A 14,655-nucleotide genomic window follows, 5' to 3' on the forward strand; every position below is an offset into this window, starting at 1 on the left:
TAGCAGATGACTAGTAACTGACTTCCTATTCAGTTCTCAGACATTCTCTTCAACTTCTTCGCTGGAGCCTTCTCTTGCACAGTAGACTTGTCAAACACTTGGTCTGATAAAGATACGGCACCTGTGCTAAAACACCATGCAACGCCAAGTAGAGTCTCTCACTCCAAATCAGCATAACATACCTGGAGAAAGAACAAATCGGCAGAGGGGCTTATATTACTTAGTCCCTCATCAAAGAGCAGATTTCTGCCCATCAAAACTGAGGAGCTGGACTCTCACTAGGGCTTAATTAACTATATGACCACTGGTTTCTAAAACCAAGAGAACCTAAGCTTTATCATTCAGAACCCACAAGGTGGTATCTTACCCATGCAGGAGTTACGGGACTTAGAAATGGCAAGCAAAAGTTCCAGAAAGATGGATGAGCACTTTCATATACTTGTCACTTGGGTGAGTTGATGCTGGCCAGCAAAGAGCGATCTTAGGAATAAAGTATAATCAAGAAACTGCATTTGGTGACAATTCCCCCACACTACAAACCTTTTGGAGGGTCCTTTGAGCCTCAGTGGTGGCACCTTCCAACCAACACCTCAAGACAGGACAGCCCCAGGGGTTCAGGCTGGGCCCTTCCCTGAATCCCCAATAGATGTGCCAGAGGGTCTTCTCAGTGGTCCATTTCACAGTGGCACAAACTGCTGCCCTGTGACACCCCATTGCTTGGGCCTCTTAGCAGCCTGCCCTGGCAAAGTCCCTGCCTTCCCTCAGACCTGGTCACTGGCTCCTGGACTCTTCAGCCCCTCACCCCTCACCCAAGCTGCGGAGCTGAGCCAACCTGCAGCCGTCTATGGCTGGGTACCATAGGCAACACCCTGGAGGCACTCACACATGAGGTGATCAAGGCCTCCTTGGGGTAGGCCGACTGTGTGGTGGGCTCCTTTGCTCAGGGGGGCAGGAAATAGTCCCTCTGATGGAGTCAGCTTCCAGTCACGTTTCAGAGGCCCCCATGGTGCTGACTCACATTCAGGGTGATCCTGTGTCTGTGCCATGGACTATGACAGTGAGACTAATCTGCTCTGTGGCCAAGCTCAGCTTCTGCAAATGATGCACATGGGCAGTCACATGGCTGGGTTGTGGGGAGATGGCACATGTCAACAGGAAGAGCCTCTGGCTTGAGGTCAAAGGCCAAGACTTTGCCCCCACAGAAGGTGAGGAACCAGGGTAGAACCAGGGTAGACATACTTTGCTTTACCGAGTAGAGCAGAGCCACACCCATGAGAGACAATCATTGGTTCTGTTGCTTGACATTCAAACCTCAAACCAGAATATGGCTGTTGCCACAAAGGCCAAGGCCACAGGATCACATGTTGAACACAACCTGTCCAGCCCCATCAGTGCCCCTCTGGTTTGAATTATGAAGCATTTTATCTGATGTTAACTGTTCTCATCTGAAAACAAAAATTAATCATTTTCCCCCCAAAGTAAGGGACAGCTTAGCATAGTTATAGCCACTAATAAAATTCTCAGAATCAGTCCCTCAATCCCAAGCCCTGACATCAACTATTTTTACTTTGTCATGTTTTCAGTCCTTGTCAGTAATTTTTTTCCTAAAACATAGAAGCCTATATATTCAATAATAAGTATTTGAGCTGATATGTCTGGGCAAATGCCATTCTGACAACCCACCCCCAAGGATGCCTTCCTTCGCCAATCCGCATTTCCCAGTGTGCTCTGTTCACAAGGGATCAATTCAGAGCCAGGGAACACCCACTTGAGGTAGGAAGAAACTGCAGTTCATCTCACGCAGGCGGGGTTGCCACAAAGCTCTCAAGCATCCAAAGAAATACTCCTTTCATGAGCTCCCCTTCCTGGCCAAAAAGAGTACCCATTGTTCTCATGGGAACAATTGGGGGCCTATGCCAGCAGATGAGAGCACAGTCCCAGGAAGGGCTGCTCCCAGTCTGCCGACATCTTGGGCTGAGAGAAATTCCACATTGTCTCCAGACAAGGAGGCTAAAGGGAAGCAGGGATGAAAAGCCATCCTCATGGGCACTACCAAAATGAGACATCTGAGAGGGCTCTAGAGGGGTAGCCCAATCATTTCATGAGATGCAAAGACTTCTCTCCTGACCACCCCAGAGAGGAGGAGTTAGAACATTTCCAGCCATATAATCACCTTCCTCAGCCAGTCCTACACTCAAGTCAGAGGAGAGGCACCCTTAGGGAGCCGGCGCCAATCCTGAGGGAAGTCAGGGGGGTAACTTATACTATGGCCAACTTGGGACAGCTTAGGATCTGCCCAGCAAAGGCAAAGCTGGCTTCCGTGGGACCTATACCCACAGACCCTGATGAAGAGAGAGGGTGTTCTAAGACCTAAGACTCCTGTGAGAGCAAAGAACAGTCAAGACCTGGGATGAGCTTTGCATACAGGCATCTAGTCTGGTCCAAGGGAGCACACGCCAGGACCATCTCCTTTAGGGTGCCCTGAGGCCACAGGAGAAAAGAAGAGACCCAAGGCACAGGTCTTTCAGTAAGGTCATGCTGGCCACAAAGGTCTGGAGGTAGCCCGTAGCCCCTTCTTACATCATCAGATCAATGGAGTCCATTTGGGAGTTAAAATGGGGTCAGTAATAGCAAATTGATTCTTGAGGTAGAGCTAGAGAACAGCAGGGAAGTAATAGGTGCTGGCTGGGATGAGACTGGACAAGGACTGTTTGGACATGAAAGAGTCTCAGATGTGGGGGAGAGCAAAAGATCCAGGACCTCAGGGCTAATCCTCCAGGCAGGCATGTCCCGTTCTTCTTTCTCCTGACCTGCTTCCTTGAAGCCTGGTGTATAAAATATAGGGAAGTGCTTGTTTTAGGAGTTGATGTTACCCGATGGGCATACCTGGCTGATGCCAAGCAGCACTTCCTCTGTCACTGTGATTCCCAAAGTTGCCACAATCTCCTGAAATACCACAACCATCAGCCCACACAGGTCCCACAAGGCTTGGCAGGTAGCCAGTGCAGCTCACTTAGCATAAGACTTAATTTTCTACCCCTTCTATAGACTGTTACATGGTCTGTTACAAACACTGAATTATTCTATCACCAACCCCCATGCACATCTCCTGACCAGTCAGCAAGTATGACAACCACCCCATCTAATCTCATCAGGTCTCAGGACAGACCATGCTCTGCCTATGAGTCCTCATTAGGCAATTCGGCTAATTGATTGGAAGGCCAACCCTTACCTGGGAACCCCACATGAGGCTTAGGCAAGCTTAGTCTCTTACTGCCCTGACACAGGCTGGCATTTCTTCCTACAAACAGGCAGGTAGGCTTTTTTTTTTTTTTTAAACAAATTTATTTTATTTATTTATTTTTGGCTGTGTTGGGTCTTCGTTGCTGTGCGCGGGCTTTCTGTAGTTGTGGGGAGTGGGGGCTACTCTTCGTTGTGGCGTGTGGGCTTCTCATTGAGGCAGCTTCTCTTGTTGCAGAGCTTAGGCTCTAGGCGCACAGGCTTCAGTAGTTGTGGCATGAGGGCTCAGTAGTTGTGGCTCGTGGGCTCTAGAGCACAGGCTCAGTAGTTGTGGCACATGGGCTTAGTTGCTCCACAGCATGTGGGATCTTCCTGGACCAGGGATCGAACCCATGTCCCCTGCCATTGGCAGGTGGATTCTTAACCACTGCACCACCAGATAAGTCCCTGGCAGGTAGGCTTTGACAATCCAAAGCAGGTTTGCAGGTACTGAGGGGGTTCTCCTTCCCTCTGCCAGCCCAAAAACATTTGAAGGCCTACTATGGGACTGGAATCAAACATGCAGACTAACAAGAATTTCAAGTACAAAAATGTGCTAAGAAGATAACACAAGGTTTTGTGAGAAATCTGCCTTCATCAGGGTGGAGGGAAAGGGCTCCAATGCTGAAATTAAGCCTGAAAGAGGTGGCTGTACCCATGCTGACAGAAGAAAAAAAGAGCCAGCAGCCTGGGGTGGGCCCTGAGCTTGGCATATCTGTGGGGCAGAAAGAGGCTGGTGTGGCTGGGACAAGGTATGCAAAGGGAAAGGGGAGAGAGAAGAGGCCAGAGGCCAGATCAAACAGGGCTTAATCCTAAGGGCAGGGGGGTAGGGGAGGCCTGTTTTTAGCAGATGTAAGCTTTACAAAGATAAAGATGTCTCTTGCCTCAGTATGGAGAACAGACTAAGGGGTTAAGAACAGAGGCAGGACGCCTGGGAAGAGGTGAGTGAGTGGTAGTTTGGATGACAGTAATAGTGATGGATATGATTTGCAGGTCACCCCAACAAGGCTCCTTGGGACCAAGATCTGAAATATTCCTCACATACACAAGAATATTGGGCAGCCATTAAAAGTTACATTCCCAAAGAATACTTAATAACCAAGGAAAAAAACTCAAACTACAGTGAATGAAAAAAAGGTTAAAAAATAGATTCAGCATGATTTCAGGTCTGTCTAAAATGTCTGTGTGTGTATGTGACACGGACACCTCTTGATGAACGCAGAAAATGATGGAGGAGTATGCTAGTGGTAGGAACCACAGGAGATTTTATTTCTCCCTTTTTCTACAATGTACATTTATACATCATTATTATAATGGGGGGGAAAAAAAACCAACTCCTTTAATGTAAAGACTTTTCAATCCTGTTTTATACATAGGGAAACCAAAGCTCCAGGAAGGAAGTCAGGCTTTCTGATCTGATTCCCACCCCACACAACCCTGATGTCAAGACTGTTCGGGATGAAGAGTCACACATTTTCACCTGTTTTTCTACAGGTTAATCATCTACTAAATGGTCTGCTTTCCACAGATAGATATACTCAGATAAAATCCTGTTTTCCTAGTAAAATCTCTTTGCTCCCCCAGTGAATAAGCCTGTTAAATGTCCCTCTGCCAGATACAGCAAATACTCAGCTCACTGTATCGACTCAAGGCACCTTTGGTCAAGACTAATCCATGTACAACATTCCAGTGGCCACTGGAACAAGGGTAATCACTACAGGGTTTGGATATTCAGAAGATGAAATTTGATGCTGGGTAAGAAATGTACCTCCAAAAACGCCATTTTTCATCTAATAAACTAGAAACTGGCTTACTGGGGTGTTATGAAGATTACATGGAAATCTTTCTCAAAGACTCCACAAACTAGAAAGCGCTCCATGGAACTGAGCCAGGATCTTCGGAAGTATGACCACCTCTGAGAACACAAGGCCACCCTAAGAACAAGCCATGAGCTAAGGAGAGGGGGTCAAAAAGGAAAAGGAAGAGAACACAAGGAGGGTGAGGTGAGGAGTGGGTCTGCCCAGATTCAAGGGAAAGGGGCATAGACACACCTCTCAATGAGAAGAGTGGCATGGAATTTGTGACCATTTCTAATCTAGATGCCTGGGGCTTGTGGGTCAGAGAGGGAAGTTGATAAAGACTCATTAGAGCCTGGGTGTGCTTTGACCAATGGAGTACAAAGGAAGTGTCACTGTGCAAGTTTCCAAGCCCAGGCCTTAAGAGACTGGCAGCTTCCACTTCCTGTATCTTGGAATACTCAATCTTGGAACCCAGCTATTGTACTGTGAGGAAATCCAAGTATCTGTGTAAAGGTCTACATGGAGAGAAACCAAGGACCTTGATCAGCAGCCCCAGGTAAGCTCCCTGTCAACAGGCAGAACCAACTTGCCAGCCATGAATGAGCCATCTTGGAAGTAGATCCTCCAGGCCCAGGTAAGCCACTCTAGCTAGTGCCATGTGCAGCAGAGATGAGATTCCCAGATTAGCTCTAAATCCCTGAATTCTTGGCCACAAAACTGTGAGCAAAACAAATTGGCTGTTTCAAACCACTATGTTCTTATGCTTTAAACATACCAATAAATAGCCAGAACACTATGTGTATGTAGAAATCTAAGTGCAAAACAGATATTAAAAACTACCATAACAAAGTATAGACCTTGGAATACTTTTAATTCATATTCAAGCCACACCTCTGGGGAAAGAATGCTGTAGGCCAAGGGTTAGAAAACTATGGCCATGAGGAATTCCCTGGTGGCACAGTGGGTAAGAATCCGCCTGCCAATGCAGGGGACACGGGTTCGAGCCCTGGTCTGGGAAGATCCCACGTGCTGTGGAGCAACTAAGCCCGTGCACCACAACTACTGAGCCTGTGCTCTAGAGCCCACAAGCCACAACTACTGAAGCCCGCACACCTAGAGCCCATGCTCTGCAACAAGAAGCCCGCGCACCACGACGAGTAGCCCCCGCTCGCTGCAACGAGAGAAAGCCTGCGCTCAGCAACAAAGACCCAATGCAGGGCTTCCCTGGTGGTGCAGTGGTTAAGAATCTGCCTGCCTAATGCAGGAGACACGGGTTCGAGCCCTGGTCCGGGAAGATCCCACATGCCGCAGAGCAACTAATCCCGTGTGCTACAACTACTGAGCCCGCACGTCTAGAGCCCGTGCTCCACAACAAGAGAAGCCTGCACACCACAACGAAGAGTAGCCCTAGTTCACCACAACTAGAGAAAGCCCACGTGCAGCAACGAAGACCCAACACAGCCAAAAATAAATAAATAAATAAATCACACAACCACCCCATGATGACACTCACCATGCAGCAAGCCCACCCCACCCCCCACTTACACACACACAGACTTTCCAAACTGTTGTCCAGTGCTTCAGTTTTTAATATAAATAAAGGATTAGCAAACACTTGAAGAAAATCTTCAGCATGCAGGATAGAGACCAAACATAAGCAAATGAAAAAAAAAAAAAAAAAGACCCAATGCAGCCAAAAATAAATAAATTAAATTAAATAAATAAATTTATTTAAAAAAAAGAAAACTGTGGCCATGGGACTTCCCCAGTGGTCCAGTGGTAAAGAATCTGTCTTCCAATGCAGGGGACGCAGGTTCAATCTGGGCTGCCACCTGTCTTTGTACAGCCCATGAGCTAAACATGTTTTTTGCAATTTTTAAACGAGTGAGGGGGAAAAAAATCAAAAGAAGATATAGTATTTCTTGACACGTGAAAATCACATGAAATTAAAATTTCAGTTTCAGTAAAGTTTTTAAAAGTAAAGTTTTATTGGGGGCTTCCCTGGTGGCACAGTAGTTAAGAATCCGCCTGCCAATGCAGGAGACACAGGTTCCAGCCCCGGCCCGGGAAGATCCCACATGCTATGGAACAACTAAGCCCGTGCTACTGCGCTCTAGAGCCCACAAGCCACAACTACTGAGCCCGCGTGCCACAACTACTGAAGCCCATGCACCTAGAGCTCATGCTCCGCAACAAGAGAAGCCACAGCAATAAGCCCACGCACCATAACGAAGAGTAGCCCAGCTCGCCGCAACTAGAGAAAAGCCCGTGTACAGCAACAAAAACCCAATGCAGTCAAAAATAAATTAAATAAATAAATAAATAAATTTATTTTTAAAAAAAAGTTTTATTGGAACAGAGCCATGTCCATTCGCTTGCATATTGTCTATGGCTACTTTCATACTACACTGGCAAAGTTGAGGAGTTGCAACAGAAACCATATGGCCAGCAAAGCCAAAAAAATACTTACTATCTGGCTTTTTTTAAGAAAAAGTGTGCTGACATCTGCTCTAGGAGATGTTCATAGCTTGAGGAGTACACCCCACCCACCCACAGGGCTCCCATGCAAACTCAATCAGAAAGTAGGGGAAATTCCAAGGTCCCACAACCCCAAAGGGATGTTACTTCTTCACACAAAAGCTTCCTGTTTCAACTAATTTCCACCCTGGGTTGGACAAGACACTCTTCAGTTACAAAGATCTCAGATCCCCTTGTTTTCTGGGTTGCCTCCCCAAAAGGAGATGAGGCGAGGCTGAAATTTAAGTACTAATTTTTGTTCTTAAGTGACCAAATACATTAGTAAACATAGAACACCAAAGCAAAGCAAAACTCCAATATTTACTCATACCTTATTTTTAAAAAATAGGTTCAGGGCTTCCCTGGTGGTGCAGTGGTTGAGAATCCGCCTGCCAATGCAGGGGACACGGGTTCGAGCCCTGGTCTGGAAAGATCCCACATGCTGTGGAGTGGCTGGGCCCGTGAGCCAAAACTACTGAGCCTGCGCGTCTGGAGCCTGTGCTCCCCAACAGGAGAGGCCACGATAGTGAGAGGCCTGCGCACCGCGATGAAAAGTGGCCCCCGCTTGCCGCAACTGGAGAAAGCCCTCACACAGAAACGAAGACCCAACACAGCCATAAATAAATAAATAAATAAATATTAAAAGAAAAAAAAAATAGGTTCAAAGCATTTAAAAGTTCCATATTTCTTGGGTTTAATCCCATGGTTAATGAAAGCAGACCATTTCCTATACACAGGCCCTTCCATCAAATCCTTAACTTGATGACCAAAAGATCTTCCAGAGTACATATGTAAAAGCTTTTTAATGGTGACACCCTCAAAATGGGGCAAAAATAAAGGTTTAGGATGCTATTCTGAGATATATGGGGACCCTCTAGTGAACGTCAGTGGCTGTCCCTCTCTTAAGGAACACTTAGCAGGTCCTGGAAGAACTGAGCTCAGAATTCCTCGAAAACTGAAAAACTAAACCTAAACTAAAAAACTAAAAAAACCTAAAATTAACACTAAAATCAAAACTAAAATGGAAGATGAGAATTATTCCTCATTTACAGTTTATATCCAGTCTCACCTTGATGACTTCTCCATTGGAGGCAATTAAATCTGTTGGAATGGTCACTCGAAATGAGCGTCCGACGACAGCGGTGCCATCAGGAATGCCAACCACCGTGGGAACAGCCTCATGGAGGTCTGAGAGTACTGAGTGCATGGACGCCTCGAGCTGGTTCTCCCAGTCCCTGACGGCCTCCGAAGGCTCACTGGGCCAGCGGGACTGAGTCACAGCCACAGATAGCAGAAGGAGAAAGGTCCTCCCCCAGAGGGGGAGCAGCAGCGAGAGGGCCACAGACATCCTCATCCCGGGCTCAAGTCTGCTCAAGCAGATAGTCTAAGAAAGGAAGCAAGTGACGTGGTCCCAGAACTGGGTCCTCAGCCTCTGCACACCTGCTCCATCCCAGAGCACCCAAAGCCTGAAAAAGAAGAAGAGTAGACTCAGACTTCAGCAACTTCCATGGTTTCAAAGTTGAGCACAGGCAGTTACTACCCCCTAGGTGTTCCTGCCAAAAATATCTACTCTGAGTTGGATCAAGTCTCACCCTGCACTGTCCAGTACAGAGCCACCAGCTACATGTGGCTACTGAACACTGGAAATGTGGCTGGCCCATTAAGTATAAAGCACACCGTGGATTCTGAAAACTAAGTATAAAAAAGGAACGTTAGGGACTTCCCTAGTGGTCCAGTGGGTAAGACTCTGCACTCCCAATGCAGGGGGGCCAGGGTTCGATCCCTGGTCGGGGAACTAGATCCTGCATGCATGCCACAACTAAGAGTCCGCATGCCGCAACTAAGAAGTCTGTATGCCGCAACTAAGACCTGGCACAGCCTAAATAAATAAATTAATTAATCTAAAAAAAAAAGAATGTAAAATCTCTAATACTTTAAAAATATTGATTACATATTGAAATAATATTTTGGATATAAAATATTAAGTATAGTTAAGTAAATAAATATTAATAAATAGTACATAATAAAGATATTAAATATATTATTAAAATTAATTCCACCTGCTTATTTTTATTTTTTTTTCATGTGACTACCGGAAAATATTAAATGACATATGTGGATCACATTATATTTCTGTTGGGTAGTGCCGCTCTACAACTAACTTCCAGTTCATAGGAACCACAGGGCCATGAAGACACAATCAGACAAATCTAGAATGTGGGACCTTCTACAAGATAGCTGGTCTGGTCTTTCCAAATCTGACGCCTCTAAATACAAGGGGACTATTCTAGATTTAAAGACTGCAACCAGATGCAGTGTGTACATCTTGACTGGACCCTGGATTTACTTTTTAAATTTATTTTGTATTGAAGTATAGTTGAATTACAATGTTGTGCTAATTACTGTTGTACAGCAAAGTGACTCAGTTATACGTATATGTACATTCTTTTTCATATTCTTTTCCATTATGGTTTATCATAGGATATTGAATATAGTTACCTGTGCTATACAGTAGGGCCTTGTTTATCCATTCTATATATACCAGTTTGCATCTGCTAATTCCAAACTCCTAATCCAACCCTCTCTTACCCCCCACCCCCTTGGTAACCACCAGTCTATTCTCTATGGCCCTGATTCCATTTGTTTCATAGATAGGTTCATTTGTGTTGGATTTACTTTTAAAAAAAAACAAAAAACACACAAGATCAGCTCCCAAAGGGATAACTGAGGAATTGTGCATGTGGGCTGGAGATTAGATTTATTGTTAATTTTCTTAGGTGAGATGATGGTGGTGTGGCTCAATAACAGATTGTCCTCAATTTTGAAGTATTTAGGGATGAAGTATCAAAAATCTCTGCAACTCACTTTGAAATGGTCCAAGGGGAAAAAAAAAACCCATGTGCATGCATATATAGAGATAAAACAATGTGGCAAATATTACAATTATTAAGTCTTAAAAAAATACTTTTGAAAAAAATTGAAAAGCCAAGTATTTTGCACAGAGAAGTGTGGCAACCACCCACTGCTTACACCCCACATATTGCATATACTTGCTAACTCAGTGCTAGTGAACGAAACTTATTTGAACTCTCTTGCCCCCCACCCCCAACAGTGACTAAAACCCTGCACATTGTCCCCTCTCCCCCACACCAGCTTCAAGCAGCTCATGACCCTGCTCTAAGGCTGGCAGCCACACAGATGCACTGTGGGACTTTCTGGGTGCCCACAGGTGGCCACAGCCATCACAAGCAATTTCCCATTCTGGAAAACGATGAAGCCCTGCCCTGAGCCAAGCTGTTGAGGAGCCACGTGATATTTTTTGACCTGGGTAATGCAAAGTAAATAAAATTGCTGAAGAAAACAAGGCCACTGAAACAGGCAGCGTACTCTAAAGTCAATGCAAATCCAAGCCAATGCCAAAAGGTTTTTTTTGTTATTGACTTCGTTATTCCTGTTCTTATTTTGTTTCTGAACTAAAAGTCATGAGACAAAGACAAAACCCAAGAAAGTAAAACAATTTTGAGGGCTGGGAGTCCTATCCTACCAAACCAAGACTTATCACAAAGCTACTGTATTTAAGGCAGTGTCACATGGGGCAGAGTAGACACTGGACTGTGGAACCAGAGGGAGAGCCCAAAACCTGCTTGCAAAGAAGCTGTTCAAAGGCGCCAGGACAAGTGGCTATCTATGTAGAAAAAAAACACAATTAGGTTCTTCTGTCACTTCTCCATCAAAAACAAGATAAATCCCAGGTGGATTAGATACATAAATGTAAAAAGCAGAACTTTAAAATGTTTAGAATATAGCAGAATGTCAGAATAAGGAAGGATTTCATTTTTAAAAGATATCAAAAAACACAAAACATAAAAGAAAAAGACCATTGGACTTTCACTTCTAGGAAGATGAAATAGATGTACTTCTCCTTAGTTTCCCACTAAATACAAGGGAAAATCCTAGATATTATATATATAAAATAAACATGAGACTCTTAAACAGTCAAGAGAAGAAGGCAGACCAGCTAGGGACCCCAGGATTCAAGCAATGACACAGCAGTGAGGTTCCTTGGGTTTTCTTTTGCCTCATGTATACCAGAATTGGGAGCTGAAGAAGCTGGCAACCCAGAAATGCCAACAGATGAAACAAAAAACGTCCTAACAAAAGTCTGCTCTCTTTATCCAAAGGAGCAAGAAGGGGGTAACCTAGCAAGACATAAAACATTTAGACAGTAACAGCCCTATTCTAGCAAAACACCACAGAAAAAACTGTGGCCCCACTCCCACCCATGCCTACAAAGGCCAAGTGGGGAGCCAAGACTTCCACCCTCATGAGGCTGTAACAAGGCACCCTGATATCTCCACTGGGGAGGGAGCTGGGACTTTCATCCTCACTGGCTAGCAACAATGCACCACCCTCTACCTTCAGCCCCTTGGTGTCAGTGGAAACCACAAGGGGAACCTGGATTTCTATATTCCCACCCAAGCAATAAGAAGGAGCCTCTCCCCATCCCTGCTGGGATGGTGTCAGAGGAAGACTGGTGGAGAGTCAGAACTTTAACCATTGCTCAGCAGTCGTGAGGCCTAGGGAACTAGAACTCCCACCCTCAACCAGCAGTAACAAGGACTTCACCTGCCTTCAGGTGTCAACAAAGGCTGAGTGGGGAACCTGGGCTTCTATCTAAACTTCCCAGTAATCAGGCAGTGCCTCCTCTACCCTTCCTCTGCCGGGCAAGTGTCAAACAAAAGCCAGCTAAAACAGAATCTAGAGTTTCAGAACAAAATACAAAATTGTTCAAGTTTCAATCAAAAATCACTCATCATGGGAATTCCCTGGCAGTCCAGTGGTTAGGACTTGGTGCTTTCACTGCCGTAGGCCCGGGTTCAATCCCTGGTCAGGGAATTAAGATCCTGCAAGCCATGCGGTACAGCCCCCCACCAAAAAAAAAAAAAAAAAAAAAAGCTGAAAAATCACTCATCATGCCAAGAACCAAGAAGATCCCAAACTGAATGAAAAAAAGACAATCAACAGATGACAACACCAAGATGAAAAAGATAGGTAGAAAGTAAAAGGATGGGAAAAGATATATCATGCAAACAATAATTAAAAGAAAGCAAGAGGAGCTGTATTTATATCAGATAAAGTAGACTTCAGAACAAAGAAAATTATCAAAGACAGAGAGGTACATTATATAATGATAAAAGGGTCAATCCATCAAGAAGAATACTAATCCTCAATGTATATGCACCAAACAGAGTTGCAGAACCATGAGAAGCAAAAACTGATAGAACTGAAAGGAAAAATAAACAAATCAACAATTCTAGTTGGAAATGTCAATATCACTCTCTCAACAAATGATAGAACAACTAGAAAGAAAATCACCAAGGGTACAAAAGAACTAAAACATGCTATCAATCAATATGATTTAATCAACATTTATGTTCTGACAACAGAACATATATTCTTTTCAAATGTCCACAGAACATATACCCTGAGAGATCACATCTGGGGCCATGAAAAAAATCTCAACAAATTTAAAGGAACTGAAATAATACTGAAATGTTCTCCAACCCCAATGGAGTCAAATTAGAAATCAGTAACACAAGGATAATAAGAAAATCTTCAAAACTTGAAAACTATACAATGTACTTCTAAATAATTCCTGTGTCAGAGAGGAAGTCTCAAGGGAAATAAAATGTTACACTGAACTAAATATACATTTGTGGGGTTATAGTAAAATTTGTGGAACACAGCTAAAGCAGCTCTTAGGGGTGAATTTCTAGCACTGAAACCATTAGAAAAAGAAGGAAAAGTCTCAAATCAATAATCTATGCTCCCACATCAAGAATCTCAAAAAAAAAAAAGAGCAAAATAAACCAAAAGCAAGCAGAAGGAAGGAAACAGTAAAGCACAGAAATCAATAAAATTGAAAACAACAGAAAAAAAATCAATAAACAAAAAACTGGTTCTTTGAAAAGATTAATAAAATTGACAAATTTCTATAAACAAATTACCAATATCAGGACTGAGACAGGGGATATCACTACAGATCCTGCAGACGTCAAAAAGGATAATAAGGAAATACTACCAAATAACTCACAGATTTTGATAATTCAAATGAAACGGACCAATTCCTCAAAATTTGTAATTTTAAAAAATTTATAATTTAAAAACTCCCACAAAAAGAAATCTCTAGGCCCAGACAGCTTCACTAATAAATTCTACTAAATATTTAAAGAATTAACACCAATTCTACACAGTCTTTTCCAGAAAGTAGAAGGAAGAAACACTTGCCTATTCATTTTATGACGCTAACATTACCCTGACACCAACATCAAAGACAATACCAAAAAAAAAAAAAAGAGAAGAAAATGCAGATGAACAGACACAAAATTTTTAACAAAACATTAAGAAATAGAATTTAGCAATATATACAAAGAATTATATACCGTAACCAAGTAGCACTTGTTTCAGGGTACAAGGTCAGTTCAATATCTGAAAATCAATCAACGTAATCCGCCATATTAACAGACTAAAGAACAAAAATCACATGATCATATTAATTAACGCAGAAAAAGTACCTAACAAAATTCAACACCCAGTCATGATAAACAATCTCAGAAACACAGGAACAGAGGACAACTTTCTCAATTTGATAAAGAGCATCTAATGGTGATAGACTGAATGCTTTCTCCTTAAGATCAGAAACAAGGCAAGGATGTCTGCTCTCACCACTGTTTTTTTTTTTGGCTGCGTTGGGTCTTCATTGCTGTCCATGGGCTTTCTCTAGTTGCGGCGAGGGGGGGCTACTCTTTGTTGCGGTGCACAGGCTTCTCATTGCGGTGGCTTCTCTTGCTGTGGAGCGCTGGCTATAGGCTTCCGTAATTGCAGCATGCAAGCTCAGTAACTGCAGCACAGTTGTGGCTCGTGGGCTCTAGAGAGCGGGCTCAGCAGTTGTGACACACAGGCTTAGCTGCTCCGCAGCATGTGGGATCTTCCTGGACCAGGGATCTAACCCGTGTCCCCTGCATTGGCAGGCGGATTCTCAACCAGTGCACCACCAGGG

The 14,655-nt window shown here is 43.9% G+C and overlaps 1 protein-coding gene across 9 annotated transcripts in view; it reads right to left on the reverse strand.

The window, feature by feature from the left end:
* Positions 1 to 14,655, reverse strand: part of DAG1 (dystroglycan 1) — a 68,468-nt gene that overhangs the window by 9,486 nt on the left and 44,327 nt on the right. For all 9 annotated transcript variants that reach the window (XM_068559552.1, XM_068559543.1, XM_068559547.1 and 6 more), the window contains one exon: positions 8,665 to 9,061. In XM_068559552.1, the coding sequence (XP_068415653.1) occupies positions 8,665 to 8,949 (285 nt within the window). In that variant the 5' untranslated portion in view covers positions 8,950 to 9,061. The remainder of the gene's footprint in view (positions 1 to 8,664; positions 9,062 to 14,655) is intronic.

This window comes from Eschrichtius robustus, chromosome 12 (assembly GCF_028021215.1).
Source record: "Eschrichtius robustus isolate mEscRob2 chromosome 12, mEscRob2.pri, whole genome shotgun sequence".
NCBI classification, from domain to species: Eukaryota; Metazoa; Chordata; class Mammalia; order Artiodactyla; family Eschrichtiidae; genus Eschrichtius; species Eschrichtius robustus.